This window comes from Bos javanicus, chromosome 14 (assembly GCF_032452875.1).
Source record: "Bos javanicus breed banteng chromosome 14, ARS-OSU_banteng_1.0, whole genome shotgun sequence".
In the NCBI taxonomy this organism is placed as follows: Eukaryota; Metazoa; Chordata; class Mammalia; order Artiodactyla; family Bovidae; genus Bos; species Bos javanicus.
In genome coordinates this window covers 57,271,541-57,295,913 of record NC_083881.1, presented here as the reverse complement: position 1 = coordinate 57,295,913, position 24,373 = coordinate 57,271,541, and the positions used below count along the sequence as shown (strand labels likewise).

The following is a 24,373-nucleotide window of genomic DNA, read 5'->3' as shown; positions in this document are numbered from 1 at the left end:
ATATTGTTAAAAGTTAAACATTAGAGGCCATCAGACTGCGATGACTCTAATGCCTTGGTAACCTACATAAGCAAACCTAAATCTAAGCCAGAGTCAATGGGCTTAAATCCATGAAAATGAAACTTAAGAACAACCAATCACAAACAGCCAACTAGGCTTTCCTAAATAACGCAAATGCTTAAGCTATGGCCAAATAATTTCCTTGCTTTGCTTCTAAATCTTCCATATTAAAACCTTTCCCTTTGTGCCTGTAGTAGAGCTACTTTTGGGCTGCACAATTTAAATCAATGTTTGCTTAAGTAAACTCTTGAAAAGTTTAATGTGCCTCGGTTTATCTTTTCACAATATAGTTCACCTTCAATTCCAGTTATCAACTTCATTGAGACAGAATCATTCTCTGGATTTCAAGATGGTAAATGGACTAACCATTTCCATGTCTAAAAGGGGACCAAGAGATTATCTTCCAGTCATCAAAAATAATATTTTCATTAAACTGTGACAGTAGACTTGGTAGACTTGTGACTGCTAAGTCGCTTCAGTCATGTCTGACTCTGTGTGACCCCATAGACGGCAGCCCACCAGGCTCCCCCATCCCTGGGGTTCTCCAGGCAAGAACACTGGAGCGGGTTGCCATTTCCTTCTCCATTGCATGAAAGTGAAAAGTGAAAGTGAAGTCGCTCAGTCGTGTCCGACTCTTAGCGACCCCATGGACTGCAGCCTACCAGGCTCCTCCGCCCATGGGATTTTCCAGGCAAGAGTACTGGAGTGGGGTGCCAGTGCCTTCTCTGAGACTTGTGACAGTGATAGTTAAAAGACATTTTACTGACTTGAACATAAGTATGTCATTGTCCATAGTAGGGTGATATATAATATATAATACATATACATATGTGTACATATGGGGCTTCCCAGGTGGCACAGTGGTAAAAGAATCCACCTGCCAATGCAGGAGATTCAAGAGACATGTTCGTTCCCTGGGTCAGGAAGATCTCCTGGAGGAGGAAATGGCAACCTGCCTGAAATATTCCATGGGCAGAGGAGCCTGGCAGGCCACAGTCCAAAGAGTCAGACACTACTGAACAACTGAGCACACACACATATCTGAACATACATATGAAGACAGAGTTTTAATTTACTTTTCATTATAAAATCATGCTGACAAAAAGAAAATCTACACATTCCAGGTCAGTTCATTTGGGGTTATCCTTCCTATCCACTGACTGCACAAAACCTCTGCAGGTGCCATTATGGTAGAGTACTACCTGAGATAAAAGAGTATAGGTCAAAATATACATCACAGGCACTGATTTGACACAAACACTTATTCTGTTTGACATAGGTCGTATCACAGTTGGTAGTTGCAGTGTTTATTTGAAATTTAAATGCTGATTAAGTGCTTTGCCAGTCCTGTTTCTGCAAACATACAAAGCTAAATATATCAGCTCTCATGAAATCAAGAGAAGCATGCCTAGCATGTCAGGCAGTCATTGTTGTTATTACCAATAAACAAAAATGTGTATGTTTCCCCAATCTCAGTGCTGAAATGTGCTCTGTGTTTATGAAGTAAGCTAAAGGAAAAAAAAGAAATCTTTCCAGTTAAGAGTTTGTCAACTCTGGGTCTGCGACGTACCTGGGTCTCAACATCTGTCAGCTTTCTGGTCTGCTCTGCGGTCTGAGAGAGGAGGCTGGTCCCTATCTCGAGCATGGTGGCCGTGTGGTTCTGAACTGCATTCTGCTGTATCTGAGCCATCTCCGACTTCATATTTTCCACAATGTAATTCTCAATCTGCAAGAGATGAAGGGCAAGGCATACTACATTATAAGCAAAGCCTTTCGGTTGGAGCATGTAATATTTACAATGACAAAACAAGACACAGCTGGCAAATCAGCCATCTGGCAGAAATCCTCTGCAACTCTGGGAGCTGGGGAAATGGGACAGAGCACACAGGAACACAGTTGCTAACAAACTCCTGATATACTGATGCACATATCTAATCAACACAATCAGCATGGAAATTCCCACTTGGCTAGTGGTTTCTCATTTAACCCTTACAGCAAAGGTATGAGAGTCACGCATGGATGAACTCACTGTTCTTTTCATTTTATAGGTGAGGAAACAGAATTAGAGAAGGTCAATAATGAGCCTAAGGTCATCCAGCAAAAACTCAACAAAGTAACCAGAATAATTTAAATCTAAATCTTGGTTCTCTGGTCTTTTCATTATTATCATAATGACCACTCAACTTTGAGAATAATTCCACCTCCTCTGTAATGAAAAATAAAAGATTATGCTGGGTTAGAGAAATGGGACAAGTAGTGGGAGGGGGACAGTTATCCAAAACACAAGCCTTTTAAAGGAATATTAAAGTATGGGCAAAAGCATATGAAATGAGCGGCAGAGCCTCAGAGCTTCTCAGTGCTCCTTCACACAGGGAAAAAAAAAAAAAAAAAAACCCTCACTGAAACTCTGGTCCATAAGCAGCATCTGCCTTTTTTGCTTTGGGCAACATTTAGTCCTTTATGGTGCCATCTTAGAAAATACTACAGTTGCAAAATAAATAGTACCATAGAGGCCAAGAAGAATTACTAAGTGACTTCATATAAGGGAGCCCATTAGGCACCTGGGAGAATACGGCTGAGCACGTGCACTGATTGAAAAATACAGAAAGAAGCCTGCACTTCCCTCTCAGTGCACTAAATTCTCCCCCAGCACTGTGTGGTGACTACATTTTATTACCCAATTACACATATGGGGAAAACTGCATCCGAGAGAAGTCAGGTCCAAGGCCACACACCACAAAACAGTCAGACTTGGAATTGAGTACTGAAGTCCTTAACTCTCATACCAACACTGTTAACCACTGGAGAGTTCTGCCAAGTCGTGCTTCACAAGCTGGGTTCCAAATCATTAACAGCTACGTGATTTTTACTGATTTGGTGAACCAAAATACATCCCCTATTTTATAATCTATAATAACACTATTGTCATGTAATAAATATAGCCTAAAACTAAATTCTTCTCTGTAAACTTTGGCAGTTCACTTTCTAACAACATCTCTTATTTCTATTCCTCAAATGTGAGTCTGCTCCAAGCTAAAGAAAATGAAAGGTAAGAATTAAACTCATGTTATAACTAATAAGTTCTGACCTTGTTTGTGGTCAATATAAGGTAACTCCCCTTCATCCTTTATTCCCAAATTAGAAGTAGGGGGAAACAAATTTTTTTTATATATAAAACAATTACAAAATAGATTAGGATACATATCTAGAAATTATCTTAACAATATTTATGTCTCTAGGCTAAATTCAATCTTGGCTTTATTCCAATTGAACTAACATATTTAAACAACAATAGAAGTGTAGGAGAACAGAGGGTAGATTGGAGTATCAGACATCTATTGTTTTGGATTCTGCTCATATGTTCCTTTTTTTTTTTCTAATAACATCCCTTAACTTTCTTTTGGAATAGTGTCTTTCCTCCTTCACAGCAAATTCTTTGAGTAGAATTGTCCTACCCTAGCTTCAGGAATAGGTACATGTTTGAGCCTGACAAACCACAATGTTCTGCTCTTGCTTGGAGAAAATGAATTGTTCAAGAATGAAAAGATACCATAAGCAAAGCCATTAAGTCTCAGTTATGCAATTCTGTCCAACGTTTACAAAAGAACTTCTTTTTCCTCCGTGGTAAGTTGGTAACATATATTCTTGACACTTGATGTCCCATTTTGCCATCACAAAACCAGTGCCAGCCTAAGAATGAGGCTAAGTCAGAAAGACAGGTAGGTAGGTAGACAGATAGCCAGGTAATACAAACAGAAGGGTACTTTCAGAGTACCTCAATCTTGTCATGTTTTTAGCCAGATTCATCCTTGGACGTGCAGTTGTAAACTGTGTGATGTTCCTTGAGTGAAGTCGCTCAGTCGTGTCCGACTCTTTGCGACCTCATGGACTGTAGCCCACCAGGCTTCTCCATCCATGGGATTTTCCAGGCAAAAGTACTGGAGTGGGTTGCCATTTCCTTCTCCAGGGGATCTTCCTGACCCAGGGAGCAGCCCACTTTTTTTTTTTTTTCTTTTGCTTCAATCACATTGATTTAAGTTTCTAACAATGAATGCTTAGCAAAGGAAGCCTCAAGCACGTATTAGCAGTATGCTTCATGCTTATCCAGAAATCTGGGGCAGTATATAAATGTGCATATTCTCAAAAACAGCAGATAAATCTCCATCATAGAGATGATATCTGGCATTTATAGCTGACATTTAGCCATTGTCTACTATGCTGCAGGCACTGAGCTAAGTGCTTTTCCTTTTATGATAGCACTTAAACCCTATAACAATTATATATGGTAGGTATTGTTATAGCCATTTTATAGGTGAGACTACTAAGGCTTAGAAAATCCACAGCTTGCTCAAGAACAAATAAGAATTCAACCCCCAGTGCTAAAATCCATGTTTTTAACCTTTAATCTAGTCATCTTAAGCGCTACTTAATTACTCTATGAGTTTCCCAGGTGGCTCCAAGAATCCTCCTGCAATGCAGGAGACACAGGAGACCTGGGTTCCATCCCTTGGTCAGGAAGATCCCCTGGAGGAGGAAATGGCAGTGCAGTCCAGTATAATTGCCTGGGAAATCCCACGGACAGAGGGGCCTGGCAGCCTACGGTCCATGGGGTTGCAAAGAGATAGACTCGACCTAGGGACTAAAGAACAGTTAGCCTCTTACCTTGTTCACAAAATGGCAATTTTCTTGAGTAAAAGTGATTTAGACCATCAAAATTATTTTATGCCAGATTCCATGCTTACCAAGAAATTTCAACTAACAACTTATTTTCCCTATGTAGATTTCTTTCCTGAGTGAATATTCACTAACCAGTGAGTTCTAGTATAGATCTGCTGATACAATTACATCAACTTCTTATGTGGTTGGATAGTGGGAGTCAGTTCCCAGAGTCTGACTTATTCTGGGTGTAGTAATAATCATGTGTCCCAGTCTCCATAGAGGAGGACTCCCTCTGACATAGAGTGACTACCTCAAGGCTTAGCTGCTTTGTGGTTTATCAATGTTAGATACTATCCATTCGTCTATTCTGCATTACTGTGCCTTTAACTGTAAAAATCAACACCAGCAAATCAAGTATCTGCCTTATGCCAGTATTCATCACAAAGAGCACCCCAATTCTATTGCTGATCCTGTTGTAGAAATAAAGCAGGTCTCCAACCTATCCTAAAATTCTTCTTCGGGCTGCCATGATGAGTAACATGAATCTAATGCTAGCTAATTATTTTTTAATCAAATGGGGTTTCTCTCTCTAATTGTTTTTTAATGTAAAAGGTAATGGCACACTTAAGTAGCAAAAACCAGATGTAGTTGATTTAAATGCTGAGGAGAGAGGCAGAAGTCAAATATACAATGTGTAATTAATAAGGAGGACAACTGTCATCTTATCTCTAAATATTCCTCTGTAGATGTATATTTGTGAAATCCATCTTCAAGTGCTACATTAGCCAGGTTCTGAAAATATATGCAACAAATTTGATTGTCTTCATATATTCTGTACTGGTTTCAAAACATGTTTACAGAATATGATGGCTACTTCAAGGTTCCATGTTTTATAAACATCTAAGATGTGAATCTTAAGCGTAGAATTTGGTGGCCACAAGAGCTAATAGGTTATAAAGTAGGAGACTCCCAATCTGACTCATAAAATTATTTGACTACAGTGCCACTCTCAGTGTCTGACTCCAGAGCTTTTATAAAGTATAGGCCAAAAAGCTAATAAGAGGATATAGGATGCGATTCAAAATGACACAATAAACAATCAGTGATGATTTTAAGCAAGGAATTAATGTTACATTTGTAAAGTGATTTTGTGTTTACAAAGAACTTTCATACTCTGTCTGACCTGATTCTTACACCAACCTTAAAAGCAAAGTATTGACTCCATTTTATGATTTAAAAATCTGAGGCTCAGAGGGCTTAGGTGTCTTATTAGAAAGGAAAGAAAGGACTCAAATCTACCTTCTGCTGTTTCACTAACATCAGAGTTGTGGGAACTGTTCTCCTGTGGACTGGTTGGCTGGTTGACTGATTGACTGATTACATTTTTAGGCAGTTCATTGAGAATTCACTTACTTTTTTCTTTGATAAAAACAAGCACCATTAGAGAGTGATTACTTCACTCCAATTTACTATATTAGAGGGCAAGGTAATTTGAGATGAAGTGACAGATCTCAGGCCAGGTAGTTGGCAAGTTTACTTTGCCAGCACTTTCAATACAATGGGTCATTAAAAATACTCTCATCAGCACCTACCTTTTTTGTCTTAGTATACAGTTTACAATAATGTTTTCTTCCACTGATTTTATTTCTTACAAACTACTGTTTAATATAACAAAAAGTAATAACAACAATGACAACACACTAAGCCTCTACTAAAGCTAGGTATGTATAAGGTTTTACAAATACATAGCTCATCGACTACTTATAACAATCCATTCTATTATTTTTCTCATTTCACTTATAAGGAAACAGACTCTGGAAGTTAGGCAAATTGTCTATAATCACACAGCAAGTTGGCGTAGAGCCGAGATGTTGCTTTGAAAGAAGCTAGATGGGCCCCCTCAGGATGTGCTCCTTCTAAAGAATGATCACCCATCAAGCACAAGCACACTCTCATGAATGTCACAGACAAATTCTGGTAACACACAATATTCATGGAGGGAATACAAAAATGAAGGCTACAGAATGAACGAGGTGCAAGTGTTCAAGGATAGATAATTTTTCATTTTTTTATTTAATCATTTTCACAGTGGTTGATGCCTGTAATATCCTGGGAAATGTTATAGGTGGTGGGAAAGCAAATATAGAGTCCAGTGTTTGACAAGTAGCATTCTTAAGTAGAGAAAAACAATTTTTAAGAAGTGAAGATTATCAGACATTTGTTGTTCATTCATAAATTGCATGCCCAAGTCTTTTGCCCAGGGACTAGCAGAGAATTAATGCTATAATTTTCTACTACAAAAGACAGTTTGGGGAGAGATTTTTTACTGGGCCCTCAAAACTCTTGCCACTTCATGTTCATAAGAATGACAATCTGTGTGAGATTATGACATGTCTTGCATATGAAATGCATTCTCTATCATTTCACTTCAAGAGATCACTTCAAGGAACCTCTTAAACAAGAGCATATCTTAAAGCACAAAGAATAGAATTTCCCCATGTAATTCTTAGGAAAATAACATTTTAAGCCCTATAAAAATTGACAAAGGCATTGTACACTTAAAATATGTTGTAGATTAAATGGACTCTCATTGAATGTTGGTGCATATGGTATTACTCAGTTATGGCAAAACAACCATGAAATAAAGTAAAAGGGTAAATATGGGAAAGTAATAAAAAGGTAAATCAATGCAAAAAAATGCCTTAAATGTTGATGCTTTTATCTAATATTGTTGTTTCATAAATCAGTGGCAATACTGAACATGCACCCAAATCTTGGTTTATGGTTTTATAAAAAAAAGATGGCTGAGACCAAATATATTATTTTCAAGAATTTCTATTATTAGAATTTCCCGTATACTGCTTCTTTTATGAAATGGAGAAGCATTATTGTCTTTATAGACAATAGATCCATCAAACTGACATTTGAAATAGTTTCTGTAGTGATATGCGTGACATGAATCTCATTTCTTATTTTGGTATCTGAAAAAATAGTATTCACAGAAGACAGAAAACCATTAGAATAAGTGAGCTGGAAGAGACATTAAATATTATGAGCTCCAAGAATCTCATTTTATAGATGTGGTGACTGAGGTTCAGAGAAGTTATAGAGAGCAAGGTGAAACAACTAATTGATGTCAGATGTCGGGCTGTGGCCACTTGGTGTGTGGGAAACTCACTTGTATCAGCAGGCTGAGCCAACAGCAATGGCTGCTGGTGCTGTTGGCTCATCCCACATTTCTTTTCCAGCCTCTTGCTTCTTCCTACTTGCTTTACTTCTGATGGCTCCTAATTTGAGGCTACCCTGTCACAACACTATTTCATGCTTATCAGTTTGGGGGGGTTTAACTTTGCTTTTTGGATTCTACCCTCGCTTTCCAGCACTAATACCCACTAGCTGCTCCTTAGCCCAGGAGTCTCAGCATCTCCCTGCCTTTTATTCTCCCTATGCATCACCCTTCAAATGGAAAAACACTGAGATCCAACCCTTTATTAGTTCAGGCTTATTAATCCTGCACCAGTTCACGTTAGTCCTAGCAATATGTGTTGAATGCATCCTATGCACTAAGCCTGGTGCCAGATATTACCAGTACAAAGAGTTGAATCTTCCCAGAAATGATGCTTATAGATTGGTCATTTCAATAGATTAGGTGAATATTCTGATGGCGTTTACTTCTGACTGTATTTCTTCTTGTAAATATTTTTTTTTGTAAGAAGAATCTCTCAGCTACTGTAATTAATAATGTTGAGGGGACGTTTGTTACATCCCTCCAACAGAGTAATGGCAAGACCCCTGTTGAGACATATGGAGAAGCTAAGCTTCAAGGGTACCCCAGAAAAATCCCATAAGAATACATTTTTAAATTATTTTTCTTAGTTATGACTCTTTCAAGACCACAATTTTATAGATTCTGAAAGTTGTCATTTCACATAATTGAGTCAGTACCCAGGAAAATCATTCTCTCTTCACATAAACAAATGAGATGTTTCCTGTACCAAAACTCATTTCACTAGCCTGGAACATCTCTTTTGCATCCCACCTTTTCATATGTAGAAAAAGTCAGTCATGAAACTTTAAAAATGTTTATAAACAGCTGCTTAACTTTTCTCTTTACATTTTTTAAAGGGAGATGAAATGTGAAAAATACACTCAACTAGGAGTTGGGTTATCTGGGTTTTAATTCAAGGTACTATTGTTGATTTACTCAGTGACCTTGGACAAGTCACTTAAGCAAACTGGGTTTCAGAGATTCACCTAGAAAGGAAGGGCTGGTTTAGATTATTTTTAATATTGTGTGAAGCTCTCCAATTACTTGATTAAAAACATCCTTTACAAAGTATAAGAGTTTGCAATATTTTAATTTTTATTTATTACAGGAAAGTAAAAATGTAGATTATATACCTATGTCTATAAAATATATAATATACATCCTTAATGGCAGTTTTGAAACAATGATACAGGAACACAACAGAAAAGCCCTGATTCAAATCTCTGTTTTGAGATAAAGAGGCAGAATCTCTTATTCCCTTAATCTCCAGGCACCATTCTGTCTGAAATATATTCCCTGTTTTCCTCCCAATACAGCCAGGCTATCTTCCTATGTTTCTTATGTCACTGAATGACATCACCACTACCTTCCCATTCATTCAAGCCATGGAAGTTATCTTTTACTATTCCTTATCTTCATTTTCTACATTCACTCAGCATTAGATTGCTTTGCTTCTGATTCCTGAGGGCTGCTTAGGTCCATTCCTCTCCCTCATTCCCTTTCTCCCTACTATATCTCTTTATCCTCATTAGTACTGACTTAGGTCAGATTCTTGCCATTTTTCTTCCAGATTTGTTAATGGCCCCATAACTGATTTTCTGACTACAGGCTTGCTTCCTTCAATCCATCATCCAGGCTTAATAAAAGGGATCAGTTCAGTTCAGTTCGCTCAGTTCAGTTTGCTCAGTCGTGTCTGACTCTTTGCGACCCCATGAATCACAGCACGCCAGGCCTCCCTGTCTATCACCAACTCCTGGAGTTCACTCAGACTCACATCCATCGAGTCAGTGATGCCATCCAGCCATCTCATCCTCTGTCATCCCCTTCTCCTCCTGCCCCCAATCCCTCCCAGCATCAGAGTCTTTTCCAATGAGTCAACTCTTCGCATGAGGTGGCCAAAGTACTGGAGTTTCAGCTTTAGCATCATTCCTTCCAAAGAAATCCCAGGACTGATCTCCTTCAGAATGGACTGGTTGGATCTCTTTGTAGTCCAAGGGACTAAAAGGGATAGACTAATCTAAAACACAAAATTGGCTTTGCCACGCCACTTCTTAAACTCTTTCATAGCTTCCACCATCTGCACATAAAGTCACAACTCCTTAATCAGCACTGAAGAATACTTATGATCTGGACTTGGCTTCCCTCGCCCTACATGTACCTTATGCTCCAGATATACCAAATTATTTGTCTTTTTCTAAACATTATTTTATTTTGCTTCCATGCCTTGGCATATAGTTTGCAGTAACTAGAATGTTTCTTTTCTATCTCTTTCTCCCTTTTCCTGGGTGAAGTCCTGATTTTCAATATTGGTTCAAATATTTTCTCCTCAAGGAAACTTTTCATGAATCTCCTCTCATGGGTACTTAGAGAGTATCCTGAGATTCCTTTTTCCAAAACAGCATTGCCCACACCCCAGGACACCATTAGTTCCTTGATGGAAGCACTATCTTGTTGAGCTTGGTATCCCTTACTACCTGGCACAAAGTGAGTCCTCAATAATATATAGATAAATGAATGAATGAATGAATGAACTTCAAATGAAAATACTAACAGCTTCCAATCGTGAACTTGGTTTAGTTACTTCTTCCTGACAGTATGAAATATCACAGTACCAATTCTTAGTAATGTCTTTTTGTATATCAATGGGACCAATGTAAATGATGCAGAAGTAAAAAGGTCTGAAGACAATATTCTCACTCACTGAATCATATAATCCTACTTTATTTTCTTGTTATCTTCTCTACTTTTCTCAATCATCTATTATGGATAATTATTTAAATTAGGTTAAATACAGTAAACACATTGAAAATGAACCATGTGTTAATCACTGGGCTATACAATGAAAGCAAAAGAACCAGTAAACCCTGATTCTCATGACCAAGGCTGTTTATAATGCAAGTGTGTTACAAGTGCTGGCATGATGGTACAAATGTCCTGCCTGCCTGCTGGGGTAGGATGAAGGAAGGAATGCCTTTTCTAAAAGGGAATCAAGAACATCCTCCCAGAGGCAATCCCATATGAATATGGCAGGGAGGGCACACATTTCTTATGTTTGCCTTAATTCACAAAAATATGACTTGGAAAACCTGGAGGATGGGAGGATAAAGAAGGAAGCCAGGAGGACTGTGACAGTATGAAAACTGCTTGTTTGGGTAAGGTGACTTTCCTGACCATCTCTTGGAATGTGCTGTTCAGGAAATTAAGAGATAAATCAGTCAGAAGCATGGACATGCCACCAAGGCCACACACACAAGGCAAGGGCATGCTATCAGATTTTTAATATGAGATTCATTGGAAGGCTCAGGGAGATAATATCTTTGCCCTTAACTAAATTTCCAAACATACTAAGCATAAAATTCACTCTTTATAATAAAACATAAAAGTGCATCTTATGTATATGTGTATGTGTGTGTATTTGCTTGCACATATATGCTCTCACACACATTTATTCTTATACTCTCAACCTACATGTTGTCAGGTTTACATTCATACTCTGGTTCCATTCATTTCACTGTAGTTTGTTTCATTAAAAATCCATTTAAAATAACTAATGGATCACTTTCCTTTGGATGAGGTATGTTTCATGTCAGATCTAATCAGTATAGATAATGCCTGTTAAACTGTCAAGGACAACTTCAGCATTCTGCCCAACAATCGAGAAACCTTTCTCCCAAATTCAAATATACGCTTAGATGACAGAAAAAAGAGAAGAACCACAAAGCAACTTTGTATACATGGTTTTATATCAGTAAAAGTATAGTTTTTAACTAAAGAACATATTGTTTCAAACAGAAAACTGCAAACAACTTCCTTTAAGTTAATGCTTTTTAGTTTCTTATCTGGAATGAAATTTACCCTCCTGCAAGCTCAGTTGGTAAAGAATCTACCTGCAGTGCTGCAGACCCAGGTTCAATCCCTGGATCAGGAAGATCCCCTGGGATGGAAATAGCAAACCACTCCAGTATCCTTGCCTAGGAAAATCACATGCACAGAGGAGCCTGGTGGGCAGAGCTCCATGGGATGCAAAGAGTTGGGCATGACTGAGTGACTAACATTTTCAACAAGCTACATCAACACATCTGGTTCACTTACAAAAAGAAAGCTTTGACATCTGGACTAGAGACCACCCCAACAGATGGTAGGTTGTGGGGAGCTGATAGGGTAAAAGAGACTCTCCATGGAATAATTCTAAGAAACGTCTTCTGCAAACTACATTTTTCCTCCTATGACAAATGGCTGTGATGCAAACAAGTAGCTTATGATGTTCATTTTTTAAAGGAAACCTTCTGCGTTAAATGAAAACATGGCAAGAGAGATCATGCAATCCAAATCCTTAGCAGATGATAAAAGATACACAGTAACAAAAATGGAAAAGCCTTAATGATTAAAGAATTTATAGATTTTAAGAAATACCGTTTCAGTTCAGTTCAGTTCAGTCACTCAGTCGTGTCCAACTCTTTGCAACCCCATGAATTGCAGCACACCAGGCCTCCCTGTCCATCACCAACTCCCAGAGTCCACCCAAACCCATGTCCATTGAGTCAGTGATGCCATCCAACCATCTTATCCTCTGTCACCCCCTTTTCCTCCTGCCCTCAATCTTTCCCAGCATCAGGGTCTTTTCCAATGAGTCAGCTCTTTGCATCAGGTGGCCAAAGTATTGGAGTTTCAGCTTTAACATCCTACCAACGAACACCCAGGACTGATCTCCTTTAGAATGGACTAGTTGGATCTCCTTGCAGTCCAAGGGACTCTCAAGAGTCTTCTTCAACACCACAATTCGAAAGCATCAGTTCTTCGGCACTCACTTTTCTTTATAGTCCAACTCTCACATCCATACATGACCACCGGAAAAACCATAGCCTTGACTAGATGGACCTTTTGGACAAAATAATGTCTCTGCTTTTTAATATGCTGTCTAGATTGGTCATAACTTTCCTTCCAAGGAGTAAGCGTCTTTTAATTTCATCTAGTAGGTAGAAAAATACCATAATTTTACTCTGATGTTTCATACAAAATTGCAAGGTATTAGCACATAAAATCTAACCTTATTCCAATAAAACCCCTCACAATAAAATCCCTCTGTTCAACATTCTGATGTTTTAGGCTATTACTTTCCCATATGTGCTGTTTCTTTTTTCAAAATACAGTTGCTCTATCTGCTTTTCTTAATTTCTATAAATCTCTCAAGTTTATAATTGCTTTTTAAAATTAACTTTTATCTGCTTAATTGTGGCAAAATTAATGGTAAGAGCATGTGTGTATGTATGTATGTATGTGTGTATTTCTCCTATATATGGAATTCCTCAATGGAATGTACAATAAGCTTGCACAGGCATAAAACTGTCAAAGTCATTGTATAATACACATTCCAAAGCATTCCATGTGAGGTCTACCTAATTTTTCATGAATAATATTTGTTGAGTAGTTTTTATTTAAATTCCTTTTGGTCCATGTACTAGAAAGATTAGTAGGCTAGAAATAGTCATTCAAAGCATAAGAAAGGGATAATGATTGCTGACATCTTATAAATGAAATAAAATCCCCATTTTTCGTCACTTTGATCAAAGAACAGCAGACACTGGACATTGTTTCTTCTTTCACAAAGACCCTTCTGGTACCCTAGTGATGCTTGTTACATCTCAAGTGTTTTTGGAAGAGAGCCCAAATTACCATTACAATGAACTAGTCTCTCTTAGAATTAACCTCATACCACAAGAGAGAATGACACTGAGCATGAGTAACTGTTTAAAAAAGCTGCTCCCATTACTGCATGCATTGCCAGAAGAATTCTGTGAAAGTTTGTTTTAAAGACTCACTCATCTAGTTTTGCAAGCTGCAGATCACCTCAAAGTGTTCCTTTTGATTTCATTCCATCCCCAACAAGCAATGACCACCCCAAACTACTTTTCATTAGCTGAAACAAGGCTGCTCTAACTCACTAGAAAGACTAAATCTTGGAAACAAACTTAAAAATATTTTTAAAATCATGACACATTATTAATAAACACAATAAAGATACCATTAAAACTTAGCAGATGTCATATTTTGACATATTTGCTTTGAATTTGTTTTTTTTATTATGAAATAAAATGTTATCTAAAAACACCCCCTCCAAACTCGCACCAAAATTAACCATTATCCTGAAGTTGATGTGCATTTATATTACATAGATATATACCAAAATAATGTTATACTGTCAAGTATAATTTCTAGACTTACAAAAATATTACCTTATTGTGAAAGTGAAGTCGTGTCTGACTCTTTGTGATCCCAGGCTGCAGCCTACCAGGCTTCTCTATCCATGGGATTTTTCAGGCAAGAATACTGGAGTGGGTTGCCATTTCCTTCTCCAGGAGATCTTCCTGACCCAGGGATTGAACCCGGGTCTCCAGCATTGTAGGCAGAAGCTTTACCATCTGAGGCATCAGGGAAGTCCCTTATTGTATGTCTTCTTAAACTCTTACTTTTTAATCAACATTATGTTTTTGAGACTTAGCCATATTAGTAGACTTTTTAATCAACATTATGTTTTTGAGACTTAGCCATATTAGCAGTGTACTTTTTATTATGCATCGTAAGACTGAGTCAGATTTAGTAATTTCAACTGCTAATAAAACAGTCTTATATCTCAAGGCTTATCTTACCCAGAAGAAAGGAGTTCAAACTCTAATCAGATCCATTACCCTGAGTTCTAGCTCTGTCACAAGAACAAAGTGTTTCTTAGCATCTCACAAAGCCCCTAGGATTTCTTCTTTAAGGAGAAGAAAGAAAGCTGCATGATGAATCTTCTCACATTTATAGACTGTATCTCAAGGATCCATACCAATAATTTTTATCTTTGGCAAATAGTTATTTCCCAGAGAGAGCAATTACAGTATTGAGAAAAAGAGGAAAAAGGAAACAAGTTACCAAAATTAAAATTCACTCTATAGTCCTACTCAAGCATAAATTACTACATTAAGATATTAAAATAACCATGACATAAATTATAATGACAGTTCTCCCAACTTCCTAGGGAGTTTTTCACTGAATGGACTGTGTAGTCTAGATTTTAAGGTATAAAGTGATGAAAAAGTACCAGCTCTCCAAGGCTTAAAAAGACCCTTCTATTTAACATAACAAGTAGTATACAAATGCTATATGTAGTATGTTCTCAATTATGGTAAGTGTATTCAGGTACACATTTGTATGCATTGGAAAAAGAAAAGAAACACTGAATTGTGAACAATGTATGTCTCTGGCTGATGGGAATACAGGTGAATTTTATTTTCTTCTTAAAATGCTTTGATATTTTCTACTTTCTTTAAGAAAGTAACAATTTTATTTTATATTCAGAAAAAGACGTAAAGAACGAGAGAAGGACACTAAGATATTAGAATGCATTCATTCAGCGGGAAACTTATAAACATGTGGCAACTTAGGGGAGGCTGAGTTAGATCAAACCTGTATCCACAGATATGCCACTGGTTCCATTGCTTTTTTTCTTTTATCTTTTTCCTTTAGGGCTGTTCTTTATCCACCCATCCCCAATTCCATGGCTTCAAAAGAACTAAAGAAAACAAATAAACAGAAGAAAACAAAAGAGCAGAAACAGTCACAGGTAGTTTCTTTGAAGGGGAAGGGTTTTGTGGAAAGCTTAGAATAGCAGCTGTCCTTTATTGAGCCCTTCCTATGTCAATAGGGCTTCCCTGGTGGCTCAGCTGGTAAAGAATCCATCTGCTATGCGGGAGACTTGGGTGCGATTCCTGGGTTGGGAAGATCCCCTGCAGAAGGGAAAGGCCACCCACTCCAGTATTCTGGCCTGGAGAATTCCATGGACTGTATAGTCCATGGGGCCGCAAAGAGTCAGATACGACTGAATGACTTTCACTTCACTGTGTGTCAATGAGCTTTAATTATTCCTCACAGCAGTCATTTTGAATAGGTATTGTTACCATCTTATATTGGTAAAATGGTAAAACTGAGAAATTAAGGGATGTGATCAGGGTCAAAGAGCCCAAATGCTAGAAGTGGTAGTCTGTCTTGATACCTGTCCGTTTTCTTTCCACTTCAGTTGGCTTCTGGTTCGTGGTTAGTGCAAGGATTACAAACATGCCATTTGCTGCCCAAATTCATCCAGCTGAAGCTAGCACTTTGGCTAGCACTTTATTCTTTAAGTATGTGACTTCTCTGGTGGCTCAGATGGTAAAGTGTCTGCCTACAATGGAGACCCGGATTCAGTCCCTGGGTTGGGAAGATCTCCTGGAGAAGGAAATGACAACCCACTCCAGTACTCTTGCCTGGAAAATCCCATGGATGGAGGAGCATGGTAGGCTACAATCCGTGGGGTGGCAAAGAGTCAGACATGACTGAGCAACTTCACTTCACTTTATTCTTTAAGTATAGTTTCAAGACCTTTACCCAGAACTCATAATCTCCAATTAACCTATCTCTCTTTTACTTTAAGTTACTAAGGGAAGCTGTCCTGATCCTAAAGCCATTAGAGTTGCCACTAGTGTGCGGGAATGGGGAAAATAAGAGCACTTAACAATCATCACCTTCCAATGGTAAAACACAGCAACAACTCTTCATTCACTGTTCTCCATTTTTAAATAAAATGAAAAATCCCCTTCACCACTATCATGCTGAGGAATACTGAAAGAATGATTGGGCCGACATGCAGTAGGCCTCCCTAAACCCACCTAAACTCTGAAGCCTTTCTAAACTGAACATGAAGTAGTAATTTTATATGACAAGGTGACTCTTTCCTCAGCTCCATGACGATATGCTTTTTATTGCCTCATTAATTATCCTTACTGAAAAGTATTAGTATTTTCTTTCATTTACTCAACCAAAAGAGATATCAACTTCCTATAGCATATGGATTAGCATCATGTCATTCTCCGGTTCATTATTCTATTACCTCTTCAAAGCAACACAAATGCCAAGTGAAATGCTTAGTCTAATGTTCATATAATCATTGAAAGCGTATTATATACTATAATATTGTGATTTAAAATAAGCTTACCAATAAATTTTCAACCAAACTCTTCAAACAAGCCTCTGTTTAGGTTGCTTTTGAAGTTATTAAAACTGGTTGCACTATATATAAATTAAAATTTCTGAACTAAATCTTTGCTCAAAAATTTTCAGTTGTTAAAACTAAAGGTATATTTACAACTAAATACACTTACTGTATCTTGCAGATATATATATCTGTAAAATAATGAATCAGAATATATATATATATGATACAGTAGTAGACTAATTGTTTCCTTTTAAAAATGTCACATCTTATCAAGTAGGTGTAAGATTATAGATAATAGATTATATACCAACAAAGACATAAAGGACATGCACAGATGTGGGTGTGTAATTACGTATGTTTACATAATATAAATATATATATATGTATGTATATACTTTATTATGTGAGAAAAACCCAGTTAGGTAAACATCTCTTGAGGCACTTTTATTTGTTTTGTATGTTAAGAAGTCTTGTATCATGAATATAAGATGCAAAATATATAGTTCTTGACTAGTCCTTGTCTAGTGAGAAAGACAGTATATAAGCAGACATTATTTAATGTGGTAATGATTAGAATATAAATTGCCTATACAGGATTGTGAAATATATACCCCAAGTTTATGAAATCCATTACAGTTTTATTCCACATACTCATACAGAAGAAATAGTTTGGTAGTTTTCTCAGTTAGCACAATGTGACTGAGCACAAATATAATTTGCAAAATGCACATGTTTAATCAGCCTCTCTTCTGTTCTGATGTGAATTCCCACCCAGGACTGATTTCTGTCAGCATTCACAGTTTTATCATGGCTTTTTATATTAAAATTATATCAGCATCATTATTTCCAGGAAACCATGAAACTCCAAAATTACATATCCTAGGATGTCAGAGGTCTTTTACATTCTTGACTTCTTAAAGCCAAGCATTTTCATGCCACAGCATGAGATATGTTACATTAAAAATTTAAGGAGTTTGCCAGAAAATCATCATCATAGCAGGATATCATACATTTGTTTTCTTACAACATTTTCATCTGTAGAAATGGAGAATAAAAAAATAGGCTAACTTCCACCAAAGAAACAGTGAATTAGAGCTCACAGCAGAACCAGAATTCTTGCTGTGCCTTTTCTAAATCCAGAGTCCAAAGTCTGTACTAATACACATCTACACATGATGTCTATTAGCCCAGATTTAAGGGTTTCTCCTATCAACAGTTAAGATTCATTATGGCCTATCTGACTTCTTCCAAAGAGGAAGAAAGCTCTTGGTAAACCTACATAAGCAGGTGGAACCTTACAGGGTGCTGGGTAATCTTTAGCATAGTGTTACGGGCTTCCCTCGTGGCTCAGAGGGCAAAACGTCTGCCTACAATGCGGGCGACCTGGGTTTGATCCCTGGGTTGGGAAGATCTCCTGGAGAAGGAAATGGCAACCCAGTCTGGTACTCTTGTCTGGAAAATCCCATGGACGGAGAAGCCTGGTAGGGTCGCAAAGAATCGGAGACAACTGAGCAACTTCACTTTTGTTTTCACAGAGAGTTCCCAGGATGTATCATCAGGAGATCTGGGTGATTTTTTTTTCACTTATCAGCCATACGAACTGTATAGTCTTTTTCTCCTCTGAGATAAATATTTCTCATCAGGAAAATCATCCTGTTAATTATACCTGTCCTAAGTATCTCATAAGTTTGTTGTCATGATCAATGAAATAAGTATGTGAAAACACGTGGTCAGCTCTAAGATGCTATACAAATGACAGATACTTATACTTTGGTTGAGAGTCAAGTTAGGAGAAGCAGTCTGAAAATCTATTAGAAGTGAAAATTCTCCAGTGTAAATATATATATCTCAATGAGAAGATAATTAATGGTTCAAACTAGCCATTACCTTACTTCCCTTACTGAATTCAGATTTATAGCCACCAGTATGTGAGACGGAGAAGGCAATGGCACTCCACTCCAGTACTCTTGCCTGGAAAATCCCATGGACGGAGGAGCCTGGTAGGCTGCAGTCCATGGGGTCGCTAAAAGTCGGGCACGATGAGTGACTTCACTTTCACTTTTCACTTTCATGCACTGGAGAAGGAAATGGCAACCCGCTCCAGTATTCTTGCCTGGAGAATCCCAGGGACGGTGGAGCCTGATGGGCTGCCATCTATGGGGTCGCACAGAGTCGGACACGACTGAAGCGACTTAGCAGCAGCTGCAGTATGTGAGAAGAAGCAGTGTATAAGATAAAAGAGCAAGTTTTGGATTCTGATAGCTTTATACTAGCAATTGATTAACTGTGTAAGGTTAAGCAAATTGCCTTCCCTCTCTGTGCCTCAGCTTCTGCATCTAGAAAACGGGAATAATAATGCACCTACAACATAGTATTGTTCAAGGATTACAAAGGGAATATTATGAAAATACCTACATTGAAAAATAAAATAATAAGTTTCTAATGGAAAGGAATGGGTTTAAACTTTCTCAGCAGATATGGACGTAAGAGATGGTGAAAAGTGAAAATGAAAATGTTAGTTGTTCAGTTGTGTCCAACTCTTTGCGACCACATGAACTATAGCCTGCAGGCTTCTCTGTCCATAGGATTTCCCAAACAAGAATACTGGAATGGGTAGCCATTCCCTAGTCCAGGTAATCTTCCCGACCCAGGGATCGAACCTGGATCTTCTGCATTGCAGGCAGAGTCTTTACCATCTGAGCCACCAGGGAAACCTGACTAAGTGATGGTATGGTAGAGTAAAAAGGAAAAATTGATGAGGAATTTGTTCTTAGAGACATAGCTTCCTATCACTGAGCATTGTGACTATGAAGAAGCTGCTTCACTATTCTGAGCCTTGATTTCCTCATCTGTACACTAGATGTACATCAAAACAGTTTTATAAAGCTAAAGTAAAAATATTTTGTAAACCACAGGCATACAAAGATAAAAGATTCATTACAGCATGTTGTCAATCTCTGATACTACTGCTTGCCTAATGCTAAAGGGTTTTGCAAATCTTCATTCTTAGAGAACTGTATCTTTCCTATTTACACTGTCTCAGAAATCCATGTGCTGTAGGGTGGCCAAAATGTCTGGGAACAGATAATAATGTTTTATTGTATTTTAATGTAATGTCAGAAAGCCATTTATTACATATATTCAGTAATTCTTCCAGACATTATGGCCACAGGGTGTAAAGAAACCTCTTGTACAACATGTGCTAGTTGTTTCAAACCTTCAGAGGACACTTTCTCCATGAGCAATTTTAACCCAAAAATATCTACAATTATGATTTTGATGATGATTAGACTCTGAATTGCTAGGCCAGCAAGGAATAAAGTGTAAGACTGCAGTGAATAAAGTTCCCAGATGTCTTTCATAAAAATACTGGGGCCAGGAGGAGAGGGTGGAATTAGGGGAAGGTTACAAAAGAGAAAGAAAAGTCTTTCTCTTTAAAAAAGTCTTCTCTTTAAAATTTTAAACATTATAGCTAGTTCAACCAGCTGAACATCTGACTTAAAAGCAGATAAAGTATAAAATTATTCACCTTATAAAAGTGTTCATCACTTTACTTATGATGACAGGGATCTGAAAGCAACAGTATTGCAAGTGTTTAGGTTTTGTTTTGTTTTCAGATAAATTGATTGATAAATTGAAGATGAAGCATTACAAACCACCAATGATAACTATCAATAAAAATTTAAGACAAAGAAAATATATTAAAACAATATAAACAGCATTTACTTGCATGGTTCACTACTAGACATTTGGCGAACTTGAGAATGTAAGGCCTCAAGTGTAGTTTCTCCCATGAAAAGCATGCTTCCTTTGAGACAGATTGACGTTTACAATTTCATAAACCTTGGGGACTTAGCACGTCTTTATTTAACCATATGACTAAAAAAGTCGCTGTGGAAACTTGCTACACAAAAGATTCTAAACAAGTAAGTCTTTTGAGATTTCTGAGCTTCCTGCTGTGACACCTACCATTAATGCATCTACAATGACCATGCTATTGGGTACAAAGAAATGAGTCACACACTGGTCTGGGGCACATCTAATGGTATAATACAGGAAGATCATGGCTCTGTGTGTACTGGAACTTCATTTTTAGATGCAATTCTAAAGAAGAGGCTCTCCAGCAAAGAGGTATTAAATAGTCCAATTTCCAAAATATTCAGAGGGATAAACTCACTAGAACAGAATAAGGTTGATTACACAGAAGAACTGTACAAAAAGATCTTCACGACCCAGATAATCATGATGGTGTGATCACTGACCTAGAGCCAGACATCCTGGAATGTGAAGTCAAGTGGGCCTTAGAAAGCATCACTACGAACAAAGCTAGTGGAGGTGATGGAATTCCAGTTGAGCTATTCCAAATCCTGAAAGATGATGCTGTGAAAGTGCTGCACTCAAGATGCCAGCAAATTTGGAAAACAGCAGCGGCCACAGGACTGGAAAAGGTCAGTTTTCATTCCAATCCCAAAGAAAGGAAATGCCAAAGAATGCTCAAACTACCGCACAATTGCACTCATCTCACACGCTAGTAAAGTAATGCTCAAAATTCTCCAAGCCAGGCTTCAGCAATATGTGAACCATGAACTTCCTGATGTTCAAGCTGGTTTTAGAAAAGGCAGAGGAACCAGAGATCAAATTGCCAACATCCACTGGATTATAGAAAAAGCAAGAGAGTTCCAGAAAAACATCTATTTCTGCTTTATTGACTATGCCAAAGCCTTTGACTGTGTGGATCACAATAAACTGTGGAAAATTCTGAAAGACATGGGAATACCAGACCACCTGATCTGCCTCTTGAGAAATCTGTATGCAGGTCAGGAAGCAACAGTTAGAACTGGACATGGAACAACAGACTGGTTCCAAATAGGAAAAGGAGTTCGTCAAGGCTGTATATTGTCACCCTGTTTATTTAACTTATATGCAGACTACATCATGAGAAATGCTGGACTGGAAGAAACACAAACTGGAATCAAGATTGCCGGGAGAAATATCAATAACCTCAGATATGCAGATGACACCACCCTTATGGCAGAAACTGAAGAGGAACTCAAAAGCCTCTTGATGAAAGTGAAAGAGGAGAGTGAAAAAGTTGGCTTAAAGCTCAACATTCAGAAAACAAAGGTCATGGCATCCGGTCCCACCAGTTTATGGGAAATAGATGGGGAAACAGTGGAAACAGTGTCAGACTTTATTTTTCTGGGCTCCAAAATCACTGCAGATGGTGATTGCAGCCATGAAATTAAAAGATGCTTACTCCTTGGATGGAAAGTTATGACCAACCTAGATAGCATATTCAAAAGCAGCGACATTACTTTGCCAACAAAGGTCCATCTAGTCAAGGCTATGGTTTTTCCTGTGGTCATGTATGGATGTGAGAGTTGGACTGTGAAGAAGGCTGAGCACCGAAGAATTGATGCTTTTGAACTGTGGTGTTGGAGAAGACTCTTGAGAGTCCCTTGGACTGCAAGGAGATCCAACCAGTCCATTCTGAAGGAGATTGGCCCTGGGATTTCTTTGGAAGGAATGATGCTAAAGCTGAAACTCCAGTACTTTGGCCACCTCATGCAAAGTGTTGACTCATTGGAAAAGACTCTGATGCTGGGAGGGATTGGGGGCAGGAGGAGAAGGGGACGACAGAGGATGAGATGGCTGGATGGCATCACTGACTCGATGGATGTGAGTCTCAGTGAACTCTGGAAGTTGGTGATGGACAGGGAGGCCTGGTGTGCTGCGATTCATGGGGTCGCAAAGAGTTGGACATGACTGAGTGACTGATCTGATCTGATCTGATCTGATTCTTAAAAGAAAACACAATTGTAACAAAGTAAGGCTAAAGTAGTGGCTTTCTCATTTTTTGAGTGTTGTCGTTCAGTCACAAAGTTATGTCCGACTCTTTGCAACACCATAGACTGCAGCACGCCAGGCTTCCCTGTCCTTCACTATCTTCTGGAGTTTGCTGAAATTCATGTCCTTTAAGTCAGTGACACCATCCAACCACCTCATCCTCTGCTGCCCTCTTCTCCTCCTGCCCTTGTTCTTTCCCAGCATCAGGGTCTTTCCCAATGAGTTTGCATTTCTTAACAGATGGCCAGAGTATGGGAGCCTCAGCTGCAGCATCAGTCCTTCCAATGAATATTCAGGGTTGATTTCCTTTAGGATTGACTGGTTTGAACTTCTTTCTGTCTCAAGAGTCTTCTCTAGCACCACAATTCAAAAGCATCAATTCTTTGGTGTGCAGCCTTCCTTATGGTCTCAACCCTCACATCCATTCATGACTACTGGAAAAACCACTGTTTTGACTGTACGGATCTTTGTCGGCAAAGTGATTTCTCTGCTTTGTTTGTCTATGACAAACCTTAAACCCTGATTTTTCCATTTCAAACCTTCTCTGAAGGTTTGTCATAGTTCTTCTTCCAAGGACCCACAGTAAAAGGTATAGTTTTAATCAGGATAAGGAACAAATATCACACACACACACACACACACACACACAAACATACAGACACACACAAGCTTGCATGTAGACACAAATAAGAAACAAGTTTAATGGAACAATGTTTACTTCAGTGACACAGCTAAGGATTATAACTCAGGTCTCTGATCCTCTGAGATTTTTATATTTTCTGTACTGTTCAATTTTATTTCATTTTTCCAAAAAAATTTTACTGAACCAATTATTTTAGTTTCACAACCTATTAATGGTCATGATGTTCAAAAATACACTGGACTGGAAGCTGATGTTCATGGCTACTATTTATTATGCCCTCACTATGCGTGAGGAAATGTGCTGAATAGTTCATTCACATCATAGCCTTTAGACCTCAAAACAACCATTAGAGATGAGTGCTATATACATCTATTTTATAGATGAAGCATTTGAAACTTGGCTCTGACTGTGAAGCCAGGAAATGGAAAAATCAGGGTTTAAAAGTCAATCTTTTCTCTCACTCAAAATCACACTTCATATACCACCAAAAAGCCTAAAGTTGATATTCAGGGCAGACTAGACAGGCTTCTGACTTAAGGAGCACAAAACCTGTTTCTGTACAATAAAGAAACTAGCAGAATCAAACATATTTTTTTTAAATGATCATTGTACATATTTTCTACAAATTCAATGAAGTTCTTTTTAGAACACTTTTTTCCCCCAATAAAACTTGCTATCATTATTTTAAGCGACCAGTTACAGAGCTTATTTGTATGTTGTTACATACGGACATTGCAATAGGAAGGGTTCTGGATGGTTATTATATTGAAAGACAACATCAGCATGGTAATCAGCCTATAAGATGATCCAGTGATCCCCTCTTCCTGTTCTTTGTATTCATGTTTAGTCTTCTCCTGCATTCTACTAGAGTTGTCTGTGTGACAAA

At 38.1% G+C, this 24,373-nt stretch overlaps 1 protein-coding gene across 2 annotated transcripts in view; it reads right to left on the bottom strand.

The window, feature by feature from the left end:
- ANGPT1 (angiopoietin 1) overlaps positions 1 to 24,373 on the bottom strand; it is a 469,567-nt gene that overhangs the window by 117,179 nt on the left and 328,015 nt on the right. For both annotated transcript variants that reach the window (XM_061439144.1, XM_061439145.1), the window contains exon 3: positions 1,631 to 1,786. In XM_061439144.1, coding sequence (XP_061295128.1) covers positions 1,631 to 1,786 — 156 coding nt within the window. The remainder of the gene's footprint in view (positions 1 to 1,630; positions 1,787 to 24,373) is intronic.